The sequence below is a fragment of the Periplaneta americana genome, chromosome 5, assembly GCF_040183065.1.
Source record: "Periplaneta americana isolate PAMFEO1 chromosome 5, P.americana_PAMFEO1_priV1, whole genome shotgun sequence".
Lineage (NCBI taxonomy): Eukaryota > Metazoa > Arthropoda > Insecta > Blattodea > Blattidae > Periplaneta > Periplaneta americana.
Window position 1 is genome coordinate 164,979,109 of NC_091121.1, and position 15,226 is coordinate 164,994,334.

The 15,226-nt window shown below is 35.8% G+C and overlaps 1 protein-coding gene across 3 annotated transcripts in view; it reads right to left on the bottom strand.

The window, feature by feature from the left end:
* Positions 1 to 15,226, bottom strand: part of LOC138700266 (Ig-like and fibronectin type-III domain-containing protein 1) — a 1,344,471-nt gene that overhangs the window by 35,178 nt on the left and 1,294,067 nt on the right. For all 3 annotated transcript variants that reach the window (XM_069826766.1, XM_069826763.1, XM_069826764.1), the window contains 4 exons: positions 10,425 to 10,655; positions 7,769 to 7,930; positions 4,993 to 5,276; positions 3,204 to 3,427 (listed from right to left, as the gene is read on the bottom strand). In XM_069826766.1, the coding sequence (XP_069682867.1) occupies positions 3,204 to 3,427; positions 4,993 to 5,276; positions 7,769 to 7,930; positions 10,425 to 10,655 (901 nt within the window). The remainder of the gene's footprint in view (positions 1 to 3,203; positions 3,428 to 4,992; positions 5,277 to 7,768; positions 7,931 to 10,424; positions 10,656 to 15,226) is intronic.

Genomic DNA, 15,226 nt, shown 5'->3' on the forward strand with positions numbered 1-15,226 from the left:
CTAAGCAGTTTGAAATAGGGTGCCAGAACCTGAAAATAGTCAATAAGTTTAAATATTTTGGCTCTTAAATTTTATAAAATAATGATGAAACTTTTTTTTAATTAGTTTATAATTAAATAGAAAATACGAAAAGTACAAATATACTATATATGTATAATAATAATAATAATAATAATAATAATAATAATAATAATAATAATAATAATAATAATAGTAGTAGTAGTAGTAGTAGTAGTAGTAATAATAATAATAATTTATTTCCTTTCGATTATAAAGAAGACATATAAAATTAGTATACCCAAAAGAGCAAAGCTCGTGCTCGGGTGCAGTTCAGTTATAATATACAATACAAATAAAATACCAAGATACGAAAATATACGAAAATTATAAAATATTTTGAACAGCATTTAGTAGGATTACAAACAAAACTCAAGTTATGATGACAGGTCACCACCCGAAGAAAGATAAAGAAATCTATCTAATGAAATAAGGAAGAAAATGCATGTCGTCAATGGGGTATATAATTCGTAAACTGCAATAATAAAAAAAAAAAAGTGCATTACCAAACCAAATTTGTTTTATATGATGAAGTTACAGGCCTAATTAGAACTATAATAGCCTACTTTATGAAGCGAAACCTGGACTTAGAATAATCAAACCGCTAATGCAATATAAGGAGGATCTATAGAGCCACCGGCGTGGCTTAGGCAGTTAAGGCGCTTGCCTGCCGGTCTGAAGTTGCGTTCGGGCGCAGGTTCGATCCCCGCTTGGGCTGATTACCTGGTTGGGTTTTTTCCGAAGTTTTCCCCAACCGTAATGTGAATGCAAGGTAATCTATGGCAAATCCTTGGCCTCATCTCGCTATCACCAATCTCATCGACGCTAAATAACCTATTAGTTGATACAGCGTCGTTAAATAACCAACTAAAATAAAAAATAAAAAAGAAATCTATAGTCTGACCCAGAATAGTGACAGATGGAGGATACGACATAAGGCAGAAATATTCAAGTTATATATTGATCATGAGCTAATAACCACCATCTTATTTCGAAGACTGGAATGGGAAGATATATCAGTAGAATGGAAGACCAATGCATAACCAGGAAGGTAATGCCAAATCGAAGATAGAAGGCCCGTTGGAACACCAGGGAGCGCTGGATTGATGCAGTACCATACCTCAAATCAGGCAGTAGATGTCAGTTGCAAACACAGAAGAAGATGGAGGCTGATGATTTTGGAGCCTAATGTTCGAATTCGAGCTGACACGCCATAAGAAGAAGAAGATTGAAGAAATGAACAATTTCATTACATCTGTAAGTTGTGGAGGGCATCTCTGTACAAACACTACGTCGAGTAAGAAAGAAATTCGGTAGATGTTTGCGAAGGGTACCGTATTCGATGCAGAATGATTACACATTGAAAATGTTGTGATTTGAATAAAAAACTCCTAAGTTTATGGCGTTGTATGGCACCATAATTATAAGTACAATATATGGAAATGTCTTTCTATTGGGTTGATGAAAATTTTGTAGCGTTTTTTCGCTGTGGCAAGAGTTTTTATTTTTGATAAAGAGAAGACACAAATTAATCAGTAATATATTCTCTTACATTACTCGAATCTATGACTCTGCCAACGCTGGTAAAGTTTTTCGATTCCACGTCTACTGGTTTTGAGTTAAAGAAGTAGTCAAGCCAAGTTTGTAAACCATCTTCTTTATAAAAGGAGTTTCCTTGAAGACTGATAGAGAACGGAAAAGGTGGAAATCTGAGGGCGCAAGGACTGGAGGATATGCAATCACCTTCCAACCAAGCTCATTGATAGCTACTTTTGTCATGTTAGCGGAGCGCAGGCGTGCATTATCGCGTTGCAGCAGCACTTGATGCAGTCTCCCTGGTCGTTTTTCTTCACTTGCGGCCGCAACGAGTCTGAGTTGTTGGAATAAATGACAGCAGTTATGGTTGCACTCCTGGTAAGAAATTCGTAGTACACGACACCTTCTTTATTCTACCAGATGCATAACATCATATTCTGTAGATGGAAACTAACTTTTTTACAGAGAGTTGTGTGTTGGAACAACAGAACCATTTCCTTGCAATGCCTTTTCCGATGACATTATCCCCGTATACGGCACAAATGCTTCGAGCCGACTCCCCTGCCTTTGATCCTCTATTAAATGTAAACAGAAGAATATGTCGGAAGTGTTAGTTTTTTTCCACCTGATATTCCATATTAGGGGAAAAGGAACCTGTTTTTGGATAGTTGACTAAACAACAACTCCATCTTATTCAGTCCACAAATAGCACAAAATCCGCAAAATTCAAGGTGTATTTACAAGTACAACACTCAAAATAACAAATCACAAACGATAAAAATTTCCTAACAACTTAGTGTTGTGATGACGAACAAAAACGCTAAGAACTTATTTAACAACAATGTATCAACTACTAGGTTATTTAGCGTCGATGGGAGTGGTGATAACGAGATAGTATTTGGCGAGATGAGGCCGAGAATTAGCCATATTACCTGACATTCGCCTTACGTATGGGAAAAACCTCGGAAAAAAACCCAACCAGGTAATAGGCCCAAGCGGGGATCGAACCCGTGCCCGAGTGCAATTCCGGATCGACAGGTAGGCGCCTTAAGGCTGGTTCACAATAAACCTGGAACGGAAACGATAAAGAGAACGAGAACGGAAATAATGTTAAAATAAATGTATTTAAATGTGATCATTCAGAATTAACTATTGTGAATGCTCACATTTAAATACATTTATTTTAACGTTATTTCCATTCTCGTTCTCGTTTCCATTCCCGGTTTATTGTGAACCAGCCTTTAGCCGAACGAGCTACGCCAGTGGCTCCTTATATATTACCGTGACACATATCGTAATACCATACTGCTTTTCTTACAATGTGTCTTTACGTTTTCTTTTTTTTCAAATATACACTGAGCATAACTTCCAAGCTCACTTGATGAAAGCATATAATTCTTTCCAGAATCTATATATTCATATAGGCCTAGGTATATTTCAGAAATGAAAGTCAATTAAATGTAACAAATATTTCTTGTCGAATTTTTATTACGTTGTTTACATTATTAGCAATATTAGCAATGAACGATGCAGAGAAAATGAAAACGTATTATAATACATTGAGTACTTTCACGAATAAATATTAACAAAGTTTCAAAATATCTGCTTACGTTGCGTGTGAGATTCCCTTGCTGATACAACAGGATTTGATGTCTGGTAACCCTGGTGCCTGTGCCACAGCTGTAGGCTTCATCTTTCCAGGTGTCAAGGTCAGTGTACGAACAGCATATGACGGCAAACTGCTGCCATGGATGTTGAGAGCAGTCACCGATATCTCATACATTGTGTAAGGCTTCAGATCATTCACTATGGTACTGTTGTAAGTTCCTGGAATCTAGATACCGGTAGTACATAAGATTAAGAATAATGTTTAATGACAATTTAATAATAATAATAATAATAATAATAATAATAATAATAATAATAATAATAATAATAATAATAATAATAATAAATTTTAATCAATAACTTTCCACATTTCATGTATAGTGTATAATAGGCCTATACATAAATATAAATATGAAAATACAGAATGTAGTCGTTACTTCGTTACAAACTTTTAGTGGTGGTAGAGATAATCAATATGAACAATAAAATTTTCATACAGGAATCCATGTCCGGAGAAGCTTCGTTTGGTAGTTACAAACGTTAATGTGTGTAGTCAGGTTATGTATCATAAACAGAGACCGGAACTTTGGAAGAATGCCTTTTTAAATGTGTTAAATCTATCTTCATTTTGAAAGTAAATCTGTACGAATTATACCTTTGTGATTGAAACGTCACAGTTTTATGTTGCCCTTTTCTGTCTTTTTTTTTAAATATAAATGCCTAATTTACAAAATAAATGCTTTTTTGCTTTTATTTGATTATTTATTTATTAATGTATTATTAAAATTGCCTACAGGCATATTTTAATTTATTTCTATAACCGCTACAATGAAAGTGACTTCATCGAGTGTATACTATTGTCTTTCAGTCAGTTCATATTCTCTTTGCAACAATGAGTGTTGCAGTGCAAAAATGTATAACAGTAAGCGTTTTAATTTATTTTTTGTGTTTATTTGAGAAGTCAACAATGAGTGCGGGTCTAACGTTATTTTTCTTTCATTGCGATGCTGTTGTAGCTAGGAGCAAGATGCCGAAATTCAGTGTTCCTTTACGCAGTAAATAGCAAAGTTACGTTAATACTTTTGAATCTGACGTATTTTGTACTGACGGTAAAGTACTTATACATGCAAAATATGTGAGCAGTGAGTGAACTACGAAAATAAATATTTCATATCGCAACATATCAGTACAACCAAACACAAAAATGCACTTTCCAAGGCTACTGGGAAGATTTCTTTGCTTCCAACAGTAATTGCAACATCGAGTCGAAAATCTCAATTTGCATTCGACTTAAGTAATACTTTTCTTGCTGCCGAAATCCCTTTGTGGAAAGTGCAAGGTTGTGGGTGTAGTGCAAGGTTTTTGTAATTGCCGTTTATTGCGTATTTTAGCTATTTATAATGCCTTTTTGCCTGCCTATTTTAGCTAGTTATGATGCATTTTTGCCTGTTCATAATGCCTAAACTTCCGGTCTCTGATCATAAAAGTTCGGGGCAGAAGAAGATATCAGATGATAGAGACATTAAGATATATGGATCATGTGCGGAGACTAAGATTGGAGAATGTTGGGTTTACAGTGAAAGACCTGCCCTTGGACAAAACACTATGAATGAATGAATTAATTAAATGACAAACTTTTCATTATAAAGTGGCTACGGTAAATCATTTTTTTCTTTAACGTAAGCCATTTCATAACTCCAATTTTGTATTGCTTTTACATATTTTAATACCAGTCAGTTTTCTTGCGGAAATTCCTCAGAATAAATCTTGCAATTGAGAACGCTATCTCACCTTACTCTGAGTGGAGCGTACATCCAGAGGAAGTGCAGTGGTTGTCGGAGGTCTCATACTTGTGCTGGACAGGCCAGCTGCAGCCAAGGCGTAACTGTCAGCAGCTTCAGCATAACTGTCTTCTGGCAATTCAGTGTCCTCGTCAAAAGATCTCAGCATCGTCACATTTACAACAAACTCAGAAATGCTTTCTGGATTCTGGGATGGACGGGTCCAGGATACTCTCAACGACTTCTCTGTCAATGATTCTACCTCCACATTCTCAGGGGGACTAGGAAGAATCTCTATAAAATGATAAATATTAAATGTTAGTAACATATTTTAAATAATTGATTAAATGGCGATCTTACTCGTGTTAATTGTGTAAGCATGTGCGGCTTACAGCTGTTTCGGTGCTTCTTCACACCATCCTCAGAGCCTACTAGATCTCGGCGTCATCTCGAACTTCGCTGCCTGTTGTGTGGGTGCGTTCGATTGTTGAAAAGTGTTGAAATGTGGTGTCAAATAGTGTGTGTGTTCTGAAATTGATCTGTGTGTTGAGAATTTGATCAGGGTGTGTTTTAGTGTGTCTGTATATTTCATATTGTTCTAGTGTGTTGAGTGTTTGGTTTTTGGGTTGTATGTGTAGGATTTCCATGTCTGTATTTATGTTATTGTATGTGTGGTTAGCATTAGTTTTATGTGATCGGCATATGTAGATGTATTGTGTCCTCTGGTTATTGCTTTAATGTGTTCTTTGTATCGAGTTTGGAATGATCTGCCTGTCTGTCCAATGTAGAAACCGTCGTAACTATTGCATGTGAGTTTGTATACGCCTGTGTGGTTGTATTTATTTGTTTGTGTTTGTTTGTGTGTTGAGATGTCTTTGTAGCGTGTTTTCTGTTCTGTATGCTATATTGTATTTCTGTTTTTTTGAATGAGGATGCGATCTTGTGTGTGTTTTTGTTTTCGTATGTTAGTGTGATGTATTTCTTGTGTTCTTGAGTTTTTGTGGTGTTTTGTGTGTTTTTGTGTTTGTTGAGTGTTAAAAGTAGTGTACGAAAGATTCAACATGGAACATATTTTAATCGAATAATGGATACTTGACTTTACGTCATTCACTCACGTGTCCTTATCTATGAACAAAGGGTCGAAGCTGTAGTTCTCTTTGCCTTCGTAGGCGTTTCCATCAGTGCAGCATGGGAGGCGAACAACATAGCACGCATGATGATGAATAATGGAGGTGGAATGCCGATAGGGAAAACGGGAGTATCCCACGAAAATCTACTACCAGACAACCTTTTTCTACAAAAAAAAATGCTATTTGGACTCTCCGGGATTCGAACCGACGTATAAATCCGAGCTCGAACCGTTTGTCTAACGTTGTGCCATGTTAGTAACATATCAATAGCGAAAATATACTAACAAGTGAATATGCTGTACTGCTGTTTAAGTTTTTTGTTGCTAACTTCAGTCTGTAATGTTGACACTAGTTAGTTGTCTTCAATTGAAATAGAAGTAAAGATAAATAACATGTTTTTGATTTAGATAATACCTTCTGTTTCCCACGAGTTATTTTAGTTTCAAAATCTAAGTACATTAGAATCCCGATTATCCGTCACCCTATTAACCGATTGGCGGATTATCCAACTGTCTATTTCTCGCTCTTTTTTTCTTCAGAAATAAATAACTTATAATTTTGTACGTCACACTGTATTAATAGGTTCTACATATGGTTTTGCTAGAGAGTGTTATTACAAGCTTTTATCGTTACACAGCATTGTCTACTGTTCGAATTGTCGTTCTATAATATAACTTGTATATAAAATGTCTTCCACGGGTGTTAACAGAAAACGTGTTGTGCTAAGTATGGAACAAAATGGAAATAATTGAATGGTTTGAGAAAGAAAAACTGTGGCTTATCTCGCATCAGAATACGAGATTGGAGTTACAACTGCGCGATTTAATAAAAAAAAGGGGATAAAGTGTAAAAAAAGTATGTAAATCTACAACATGAGACCTCTTTTATTTCTATCTTTCCTAAGACAGTCATTACAAAGGACTTCTTTGCCCCTTAAAAACCCGTCGTTGGCAACCAGACTTAAATTAGTGAACTTCTGATCCACTACCTAGCGAGTTAAATACAAGACCATGGAGGAAATTACAAAATCTTTCATGGTACGGATTATCCGATTTTTTCGATCAACCGTTCAGTCCATCCCCTTCATTACCACGGATAATAGAGGTTCTACTGTAAATTCATAGCCGACATGTATGATACAGTTTACGTTACCTGAACGAAGTATAAGTATAAAATTTGTAATTTCAGGAATTCATATTTAATATGAAATAAGTTGGCAGAAAAAAACACAAATTTCAGTGTTAGTTTAATATGAGATAAAACGTATGATATCAAATTAGTTACTTATTATTGTCGAAAAAATAAATAATTTAATTTTACATAGGGAACTTAAAGAAAGCATAAAGAAACAATTCTCCGTTAAATAAAATAACTGACATTTTAATAAAGAGAAATAAACAATATTATACAAAGAGTTGTTTTGCTCAGAGAATAAAATTGCCGAGGAGAAAGTAGTTATTGTGCATCATATCATATTAATTTAATTTTGATTTTAACCTTCAGTTAATTTATTATTTTTAAAAAATTGTTCGATAAGGTTTCAAATCGATATGACTAAAAATAGAATAGAATTACGAAATATCCATTAGTTGACTTAACGAATGTTATATTCTAAAGAGTTTCTTAATCAGTTAAGAATGGTGTAAAATTTCTTACCAACACCCTCGACTATACAAGCGAGAGTTTGTTCGGTGTACGCTGAGCATGAGAAATGTGTCTTGATGTTGTCTGTGATCATGGTGTACTCTCCACGACATACATCCTGGCAGATATCTGGTACTCCTTCCTGGATACAACACGGCACATGGTTCCTGCCATCTGTACGGACAAGTGAATTTTTATTACAATATGAAGTTCTTAATTACGTGCAATGCATTCATGAATATTTATTTATTTAAGCTTCACCACCAACAGAAGCAAGCTTCCAATTGTATGTGGCTTACATTGATATATGATTATATACAACATACATAATAGGAAAAAACAAAACAAGCAACACAAACGAAAGAAAGAAAGATACCTAATAGATGCCAGAATATAATAATTTTGAAGTTAATATTAGTGGCAAATGTCAATATAATAATGCAAAATTATTTCAAAATTAAAGTAAAAAACATTATAATATACTTATAATTTAAATATCTAAGGAAATAGAATTCTTTTTAATATTGTATGAAAATTTTAAACTGATAAAGTGAAATCTAATTGAGAATCACAGTTTAAAAACAGAGAGCTGTAAGTATTACACATAACAAACAATGGAGAGTTCTTGAAGAAAACAGTTCTAGGAATTGGAATAACAAAAGATTGTCTATGACGTAATTGTTCTTTTTAGATTGAACTGAAGAAATTTAAGAAAATCACAGTCTTTGTAGATGATGCAATGTGAATGCGCTACATTGAGTTGTATGGATACTTCCGGTTCGTTTTCAAGTGAATACGTCTTTGCTGAAGGTAAAATTGATAAGAAAATGTCACATTTTTAGTGTAATACGAAGTTCAAGAAGTCTCCGTTAGTTGCTGCATATTCCAAAACGTACGCGTGCTGCTATCTGTCAAGTGTTGTGCAGTATCTAGTTGGCGTATGCACCGAAGTAAAACAACTTATTTATATACAAATGTACATGTATAGGAAAAATCTGTGGGTAAGTGAAATAATACATATATTTATCTTAATTGTTTACATTTTATTTAAAAAGATTAAGTCATATCCTTAGTAATCAATAATCAAGTAAATGAAATATTAAACAATAAAAGTCATATCCCTGATAAAAAAACACAACAGCAACATGAAAACAAAACAAAGACGTATTCTCGCAATCATCGGGATTCTGTGAATCTGTCACTTTTTATTTTTATTTAAGTTGGTTATTAACGGCACTGTATTAACTGCGAGATTATTTAGTGTTGATAAAATATGTGGTGGAGAGATGCTATTTTGCGAGATGAGACCGAAAATTCGCTATGGAATTACCTGACATTCGCCTTACAGTTGGAGAAAACCACGGGAAAATTCAAACCAGGTAGTTAGTCTAAGCGGGATTCGAATCAATGCCTGAACACAGCCTCGGATTAGCAGGCAAACGAGCTACTGTGAAAGCTACCAATTATTTTGTGTTATTATTAGTTCTATTGGGAGATTAAATCAAATTTCTATCCGGAAAATCTTTATCTATTCTTCAATTAAGTAACTTCCTGATGAATATGACCAAGACACAAGTAATGTCGAACGGGCCGGAGTCACCCATAATAATTGATGGTGCAGAACTACAATACGTACCTGAATACTTATACCTAGGACAGCTAGTCTCCTTTCACCAGAAGACAGAGAAGGAAATAAAACGAAGGAATTCTCTCGCGTGGAAGGCATTCTGGAGTCTCAAGTTCATCGTACTGGAGGGAACACTCAGCAAGAAACTCAGAGTAGAAATATTGGAGACCTGCGTAACTCCTGTACTGTTATATGGTGTCAGACATGGTCTCTCACTGACAAACTTCCTAACATTCTCCAAATATGCCAAAGAAAGATGCTGAGAAAGATACTAGGCTTATCACTGAGGGACAGAGTTCCAAACGAAGTGCTACAAAAGATGGCAGCAATTAAAGATCCAGCACTGCAAGCCACCAACAGCAAATGGAAGTGGGGAGACCATGTTGCACGACTTAGAGACGGAAGATGGACGCAGAAAGTCACACTATGGGATCCCCGCATTGGCAAGAGATCACCCGGAAGACCAAGACGAAGATGGGCCGACCTCTTCAGTAAACGAGTAGGAAGCCATTGGTCAAGCAGAGCAAGACATAGGGAAGACTGGAAAAACATAAGAAGACAAGTGAACAGCGACTAAAACCAGTGCGGCAGAAACAAGCGAACAATACCAAACTGTGCAGAATGTGAACCAAGTGAACAATTCCACTCTTACGCGGAGTAGCTCACCGCGTGAGACAAATAGAGCTCTCCCTCTATAGGAGGAGGCCTTTACCCTTAACGGGACATTTTTAAGCTAATCATTTCATTTCATTACATAATAATAAAAATAAACACAAAATAAAACATAAAAAAGAAATAAGTAAAAAAAAAATAAGTGTACTCAGTAACATTACTGATCAACGGCAGTTACCTCGGTTCATTTTTAGATGATATTAATTTGCTTAAGGCAAATTTTTTAATTTGTGCATGCACGCACGCCAGTTTGGTGAGTAAACAGCTTCAAGTAAAATATACAGGGCTTACAGAATATTCATATTGCATTATAGGTAAGTTTTAATTAAAAACTACAACTACAAACAAGAATTATATTCATTCACTTACCAGCCATACATTTAACAATTGCCGGGAAGTCCACTTCACAGTTCTCAGGGTCCTGCCCAGTGTTGCCTTCTAGAATGCTTTGGATGTTACAAAAGCCGAAACATGATGAGGAAACGTTACTGTTTATACAGCAGTCGGTGTAATTGTGATTGCGCCCCAAAGGTCCTTTCTGGCTGTCATACAGCATCGGGTCTGTCATGTTGTCTGGTGGCAACAACGCTCTTGATAATACTGCAAACAAACATAATGTTACATGCTTTTATTGTGGTTTAACATAAATGTTGACATTCTCTTCGGAAGAGCAAAATTCAATAACTACAGAGTGTTCGCCAGGAAACAAGTTTTGCTCAACTTCCTGGTGTTCCTGGAGCTGTGACATATAACACTGGATCAAGATCTTGTCAGCCATCTCGACTTAAAAGGAAACTCCCTCAAGACATCATTCTTAGTGATACTGACGACTCTTCATAATTTAACACAGAAAATCATCATATTTTTGTTCACATAATTCACAAAAATGTTCAATTAATTAATTTAAATTAATTAGAGGAGCCTTTAGAGCCAACCTCAGCATGATATTCTGCATGTGATATTCCATAATTTAACAGTGGTCTGTATAGCAAGTTTGCTGGTCGACCAATATTAAACATAAAAAAAAAAGGTTTCGCTCAGGTAAATGCCGTTGGCTTTTTATTGTTACAAATCGAATGAGGCTGCCGAGAAAATAGTCGCAGTTTGTAGGCCTATATTTTCTTAGATCGACCGTGGAAAGGTTTTGTGTTACGCAGTATGGACCGGTCTTACTAATAAAAACTCTATATACAGACGTTTAACTGTCTTATACTTATATAAAGAGTAGCTCGTTTATAAGTCTTGTGTAAATTCCTTACTAATAATCACTACATACGTCGTGTATAACAGTTTAGCTGTTAACACAGCTACGTCATAGTTTCGTCATTACTTCGTTACGAAAGGTAATAGAATATCTTAGGTTCTCTATTGCATCCGGTAGAGCGCTCTAATGTGATGTGTTAAAGTATCGATAGTACAACTGGCTTTGATGATTACAACACTATATTTTGGTCAAAGAGTACACGCTAAAGCAATATTATTCTACTTATTCTGTGCTCTTTGGTGTGTTCTTCTGTGGTTACAAGGCATCCATCATCATAAAATGACAGTCGATACGAACAGCTGTTAGAGGGGCGGCCATTTTATCTCTATATACAACGCTTAAACAAGGGGTTCCATGTATATATTATATACATGAAACCCCTTGTTTAAGCTTTGCAGCAGTTATGTACTATATAACTGCTGCAAAGCAATTCCCATTGTAAAGTTACAGACTGTTTATACATCCATCGCTTATGCACGGTTTATTAGTAACATTTTCTGTCTCAACGCTGCATAAGTCGCGTATAAAAACTATACACGGTTTATTAGTAAGGCAGGCTGAAGGAACGTCAAGGTTACAGCATTACTATTGTAGCTGACTTCCATTTAGTACACATTGAACAGCTAAAATATCATCACATATTTCTGTAACGTCATGGTTGAACTTGATGACAAGAAAGATCGAAATGCAGCATACCTACATGAGGAAGTACAGAAAGCGGAGAAGACAGGAAATAGCAGGAAATGAACAGACAATCCCAAATAAGACTAAAGAATCTGGAGGACAGCGTAAGAAACAATACCGCGAGAGTCAAAATGCATTAAAATTAATTGCAGGAATAAAAAGATTACAGGTACCAGATCCAGATGCACTGGCATGGCGATTGTAAGAAGTGTTGAAGACTTAAAGGGAATAAATTTTCTTTTTTTGTCCAATGGCAGGGCCCTCAACTTGTCGTTATTCGCCCTGACTCTACAAGTAGGCTCACAGATGTCGCTGGTGCCGAGAAGCGTAGACCACTTAGTTCGTCAGAGAATATCCAGAGTGCACCACAGTCGGTGGAGTCATATTACACTCGTGATGGATGATGATGATGATGCAGAAATGTTGGGATGTTACAGAGAAATCGGAGTACCCAGAGAAAATCCCTGTTTTGCCTGGGCCACGAGCTTGCTCAACCCAAGTTATAAATCAGAGTAGAACGGGATTTAAGCCTGGGCTCCATAGTTTATAAGCCCAGAGCTCTAACACTGAGCCACCCTGACGATTAAAACGTATAAACTTCGTAACTAAATTTTAGTTAAAGGGAAACAACTTACAAAACTCCGTTGGTCTGCGCATGCGTCAATCTTAAAGAGTGACAGAACATACTATTCACCTCCTGCTTCCTAATTGTCAGCCAATAGTAGAGCGTACTGATAGCAGTGATGCGTCAGATGACTTGTGAATCAGGAGCGACATGGTTCAGATTAATGGAGGAGAAACTCCGACTCCGCCTCCAGCACAGCGGTAAGGTTGAGTAACCTCCTACAACGGAGTTTTTCTAGTTGTTAACCTATAGATCAATTATTAGTTAGTTTAGATTTATTTTAAGTATAACTAATATAGATTTAAGTGACATATTCAACTGTAAAGTGTATGTTGGTATTACAAAATAAAAGGGGTAATTTATAAACTCTTTATAGCAGGCCTGGGCGTTAATAACTCAATCAAGTCACTGCAGACTACCCCTTACTCCACACTCCACCTTCCCCGGCTATGTTTCGGGCCGATACGAGTAGATAGATAAGTAAACATGCTCAGTGACGGATTGTATAAGGCATACATCATAGCTCTCGGCTTTCGCTGGTCGCCCAAAAATCCACCACTGATGCACTGTACCTTACTGTGTTTTTTTTTCTAAAACGGTGTAAGCGAAAAGGGCATGGGCGTGGGTATCTCCTTTCCTTTTCCTTTCCCCTTTATGCCCAGGGCTACTTTATAGTATTTCATCGCTTAAAATTCAGTTTGGTTATTAGTATTTACGTCAAACTCTTCGGAACTAAGGTCAAACTGTCAATTATTTGTAGCAAAATTAACGGAACGATTTAACGTGTGACTACTGCTGTTAATGCTTCTGAAATGGAAATAATAATGATGATGATGCTGATGATGATGATAACGACTTCGCATAAGATAAAATAAAAATGTGACCACACTTTATACAAGAAAAATAAATCTGCTGAAGAAACATTGTTGTACTGGAGATTTTAAATGCATTAATTTACGGTCTGTTGAAGTTTCAACGACATTCAAAGTGTATCTTTTTCCAGTTGACGAGCACACCGACATGGTCAAACATGTTTAGTTTTAATAACCTTTGAATATGCTGGATATATCTCCGTCTCACGTATGTACTTCACTTTATAACACGTAAATCTGTAAAGTGTTTTTTTGTGGAATGGCTTGCTCATATGTTCCTTTGGGACAAGAAGCGTATAATGTTCTCATATCGCAGCACAGCAGGTAGAGTATTTGGGGTACGTATTGGACTGCAAGTAGAACATTCCTAGAAGAGTTTGAGTGCGTTAGTGCTATATTAGCTTTCCACTGAAATGCTGACAAAAACAAGAGCTTGAGGAAATGCGTAGGCCTAATAATAACTTAAAAATGTTAGTTTCGGTTTTGTAGGTACTTGATAGATTTAAAACGTTCATACGCATGGGTGGGCAACTCGTGCTCTCAAAGTGTCAACACAATCTCAATGCAGGTAGAACGGACTCTGTACTAGCTGTACTGTCTGTGTGCGGTTCTTTCAAAACACAAGTTCGATCGCGTCTGCAGTAAGTGGCGGCTCGTTTTAAGTGAAAAACAATATAATTCCCAGATCATTTCCCTTTAGTTACGAGTAAAATGAGAATTTTTTTTATTAAGAAGAGAGTTAAAGCTTGTATTCTACAGACGTGGACAAATTATTATACTGAAACATTTTCTTGGAAACATAATATAATTCGTCATAACAAGTATCAATATAATTCATGAAGTCTCTATTGTTGTAAATATGATTGTTTACATCTTCTGGTATATTTTTCCAAACGTTAAGAATATTTTTTCTGGCTATGTTGGTACTACTGTGTGTTTTAACTTTATATACTGCAAAATATATTCTTCCATGGCCTGCAAGAAGACCGGACATGAACGAAATTGAAAATCTGTGATCTATACTGAAGAAGAAAGTGAACAAAAAGAGGCTTACAACAAAACATAGAATCATTGAAACACTGTCTGATATCTGGCTAAATGATGCTGATATTCAAAGAAAGTGTCAAACTTTGGTTTCCAGCATCCCTGACAAAATCAGCGTGTTAATAAAGAATAAGGGAATGTTCACAAAATATTAGTGACCTGAAGACTCAATTTTCTATTCATTATTTCTGTGCAAAATACATTTTTGTTCATTATTTATACCGATAAATACAGCTTCGTTGCATATATGATCAATTTAGTCTAATAATTTGTCCACGTCTGTATTACACTTTCTTACGCATGACATTTTATGTTACAAATAAACAGTAAATGTTTTAGTAAAGAAATACTGTCTGCATCTGCTTTAGAACAGCTAAAGGTAAAAATGAGATATCAACAAGGTGAGACTGATATCAAATATCGTTAGCACGTTGTGCGTGCGAGTTACAGAATTGCACGACATATGATCGACTAGCTAAGAACATTTATGGATAAATTTGAAATGTGGTAGTATCATGTAGAACATAGACAACTTCACTTTCTTTGACTATAAACTAGCTTGAAGAGTGATAAGAAAATCTTCTTATCAAATATAAGACCTTTCTTCAAGACCTGCAGCAGAATTCACTGCTAAGTTTGGAGAAATAGTGACAATTATCAAGGAATCGAAATTTTTCTGAAA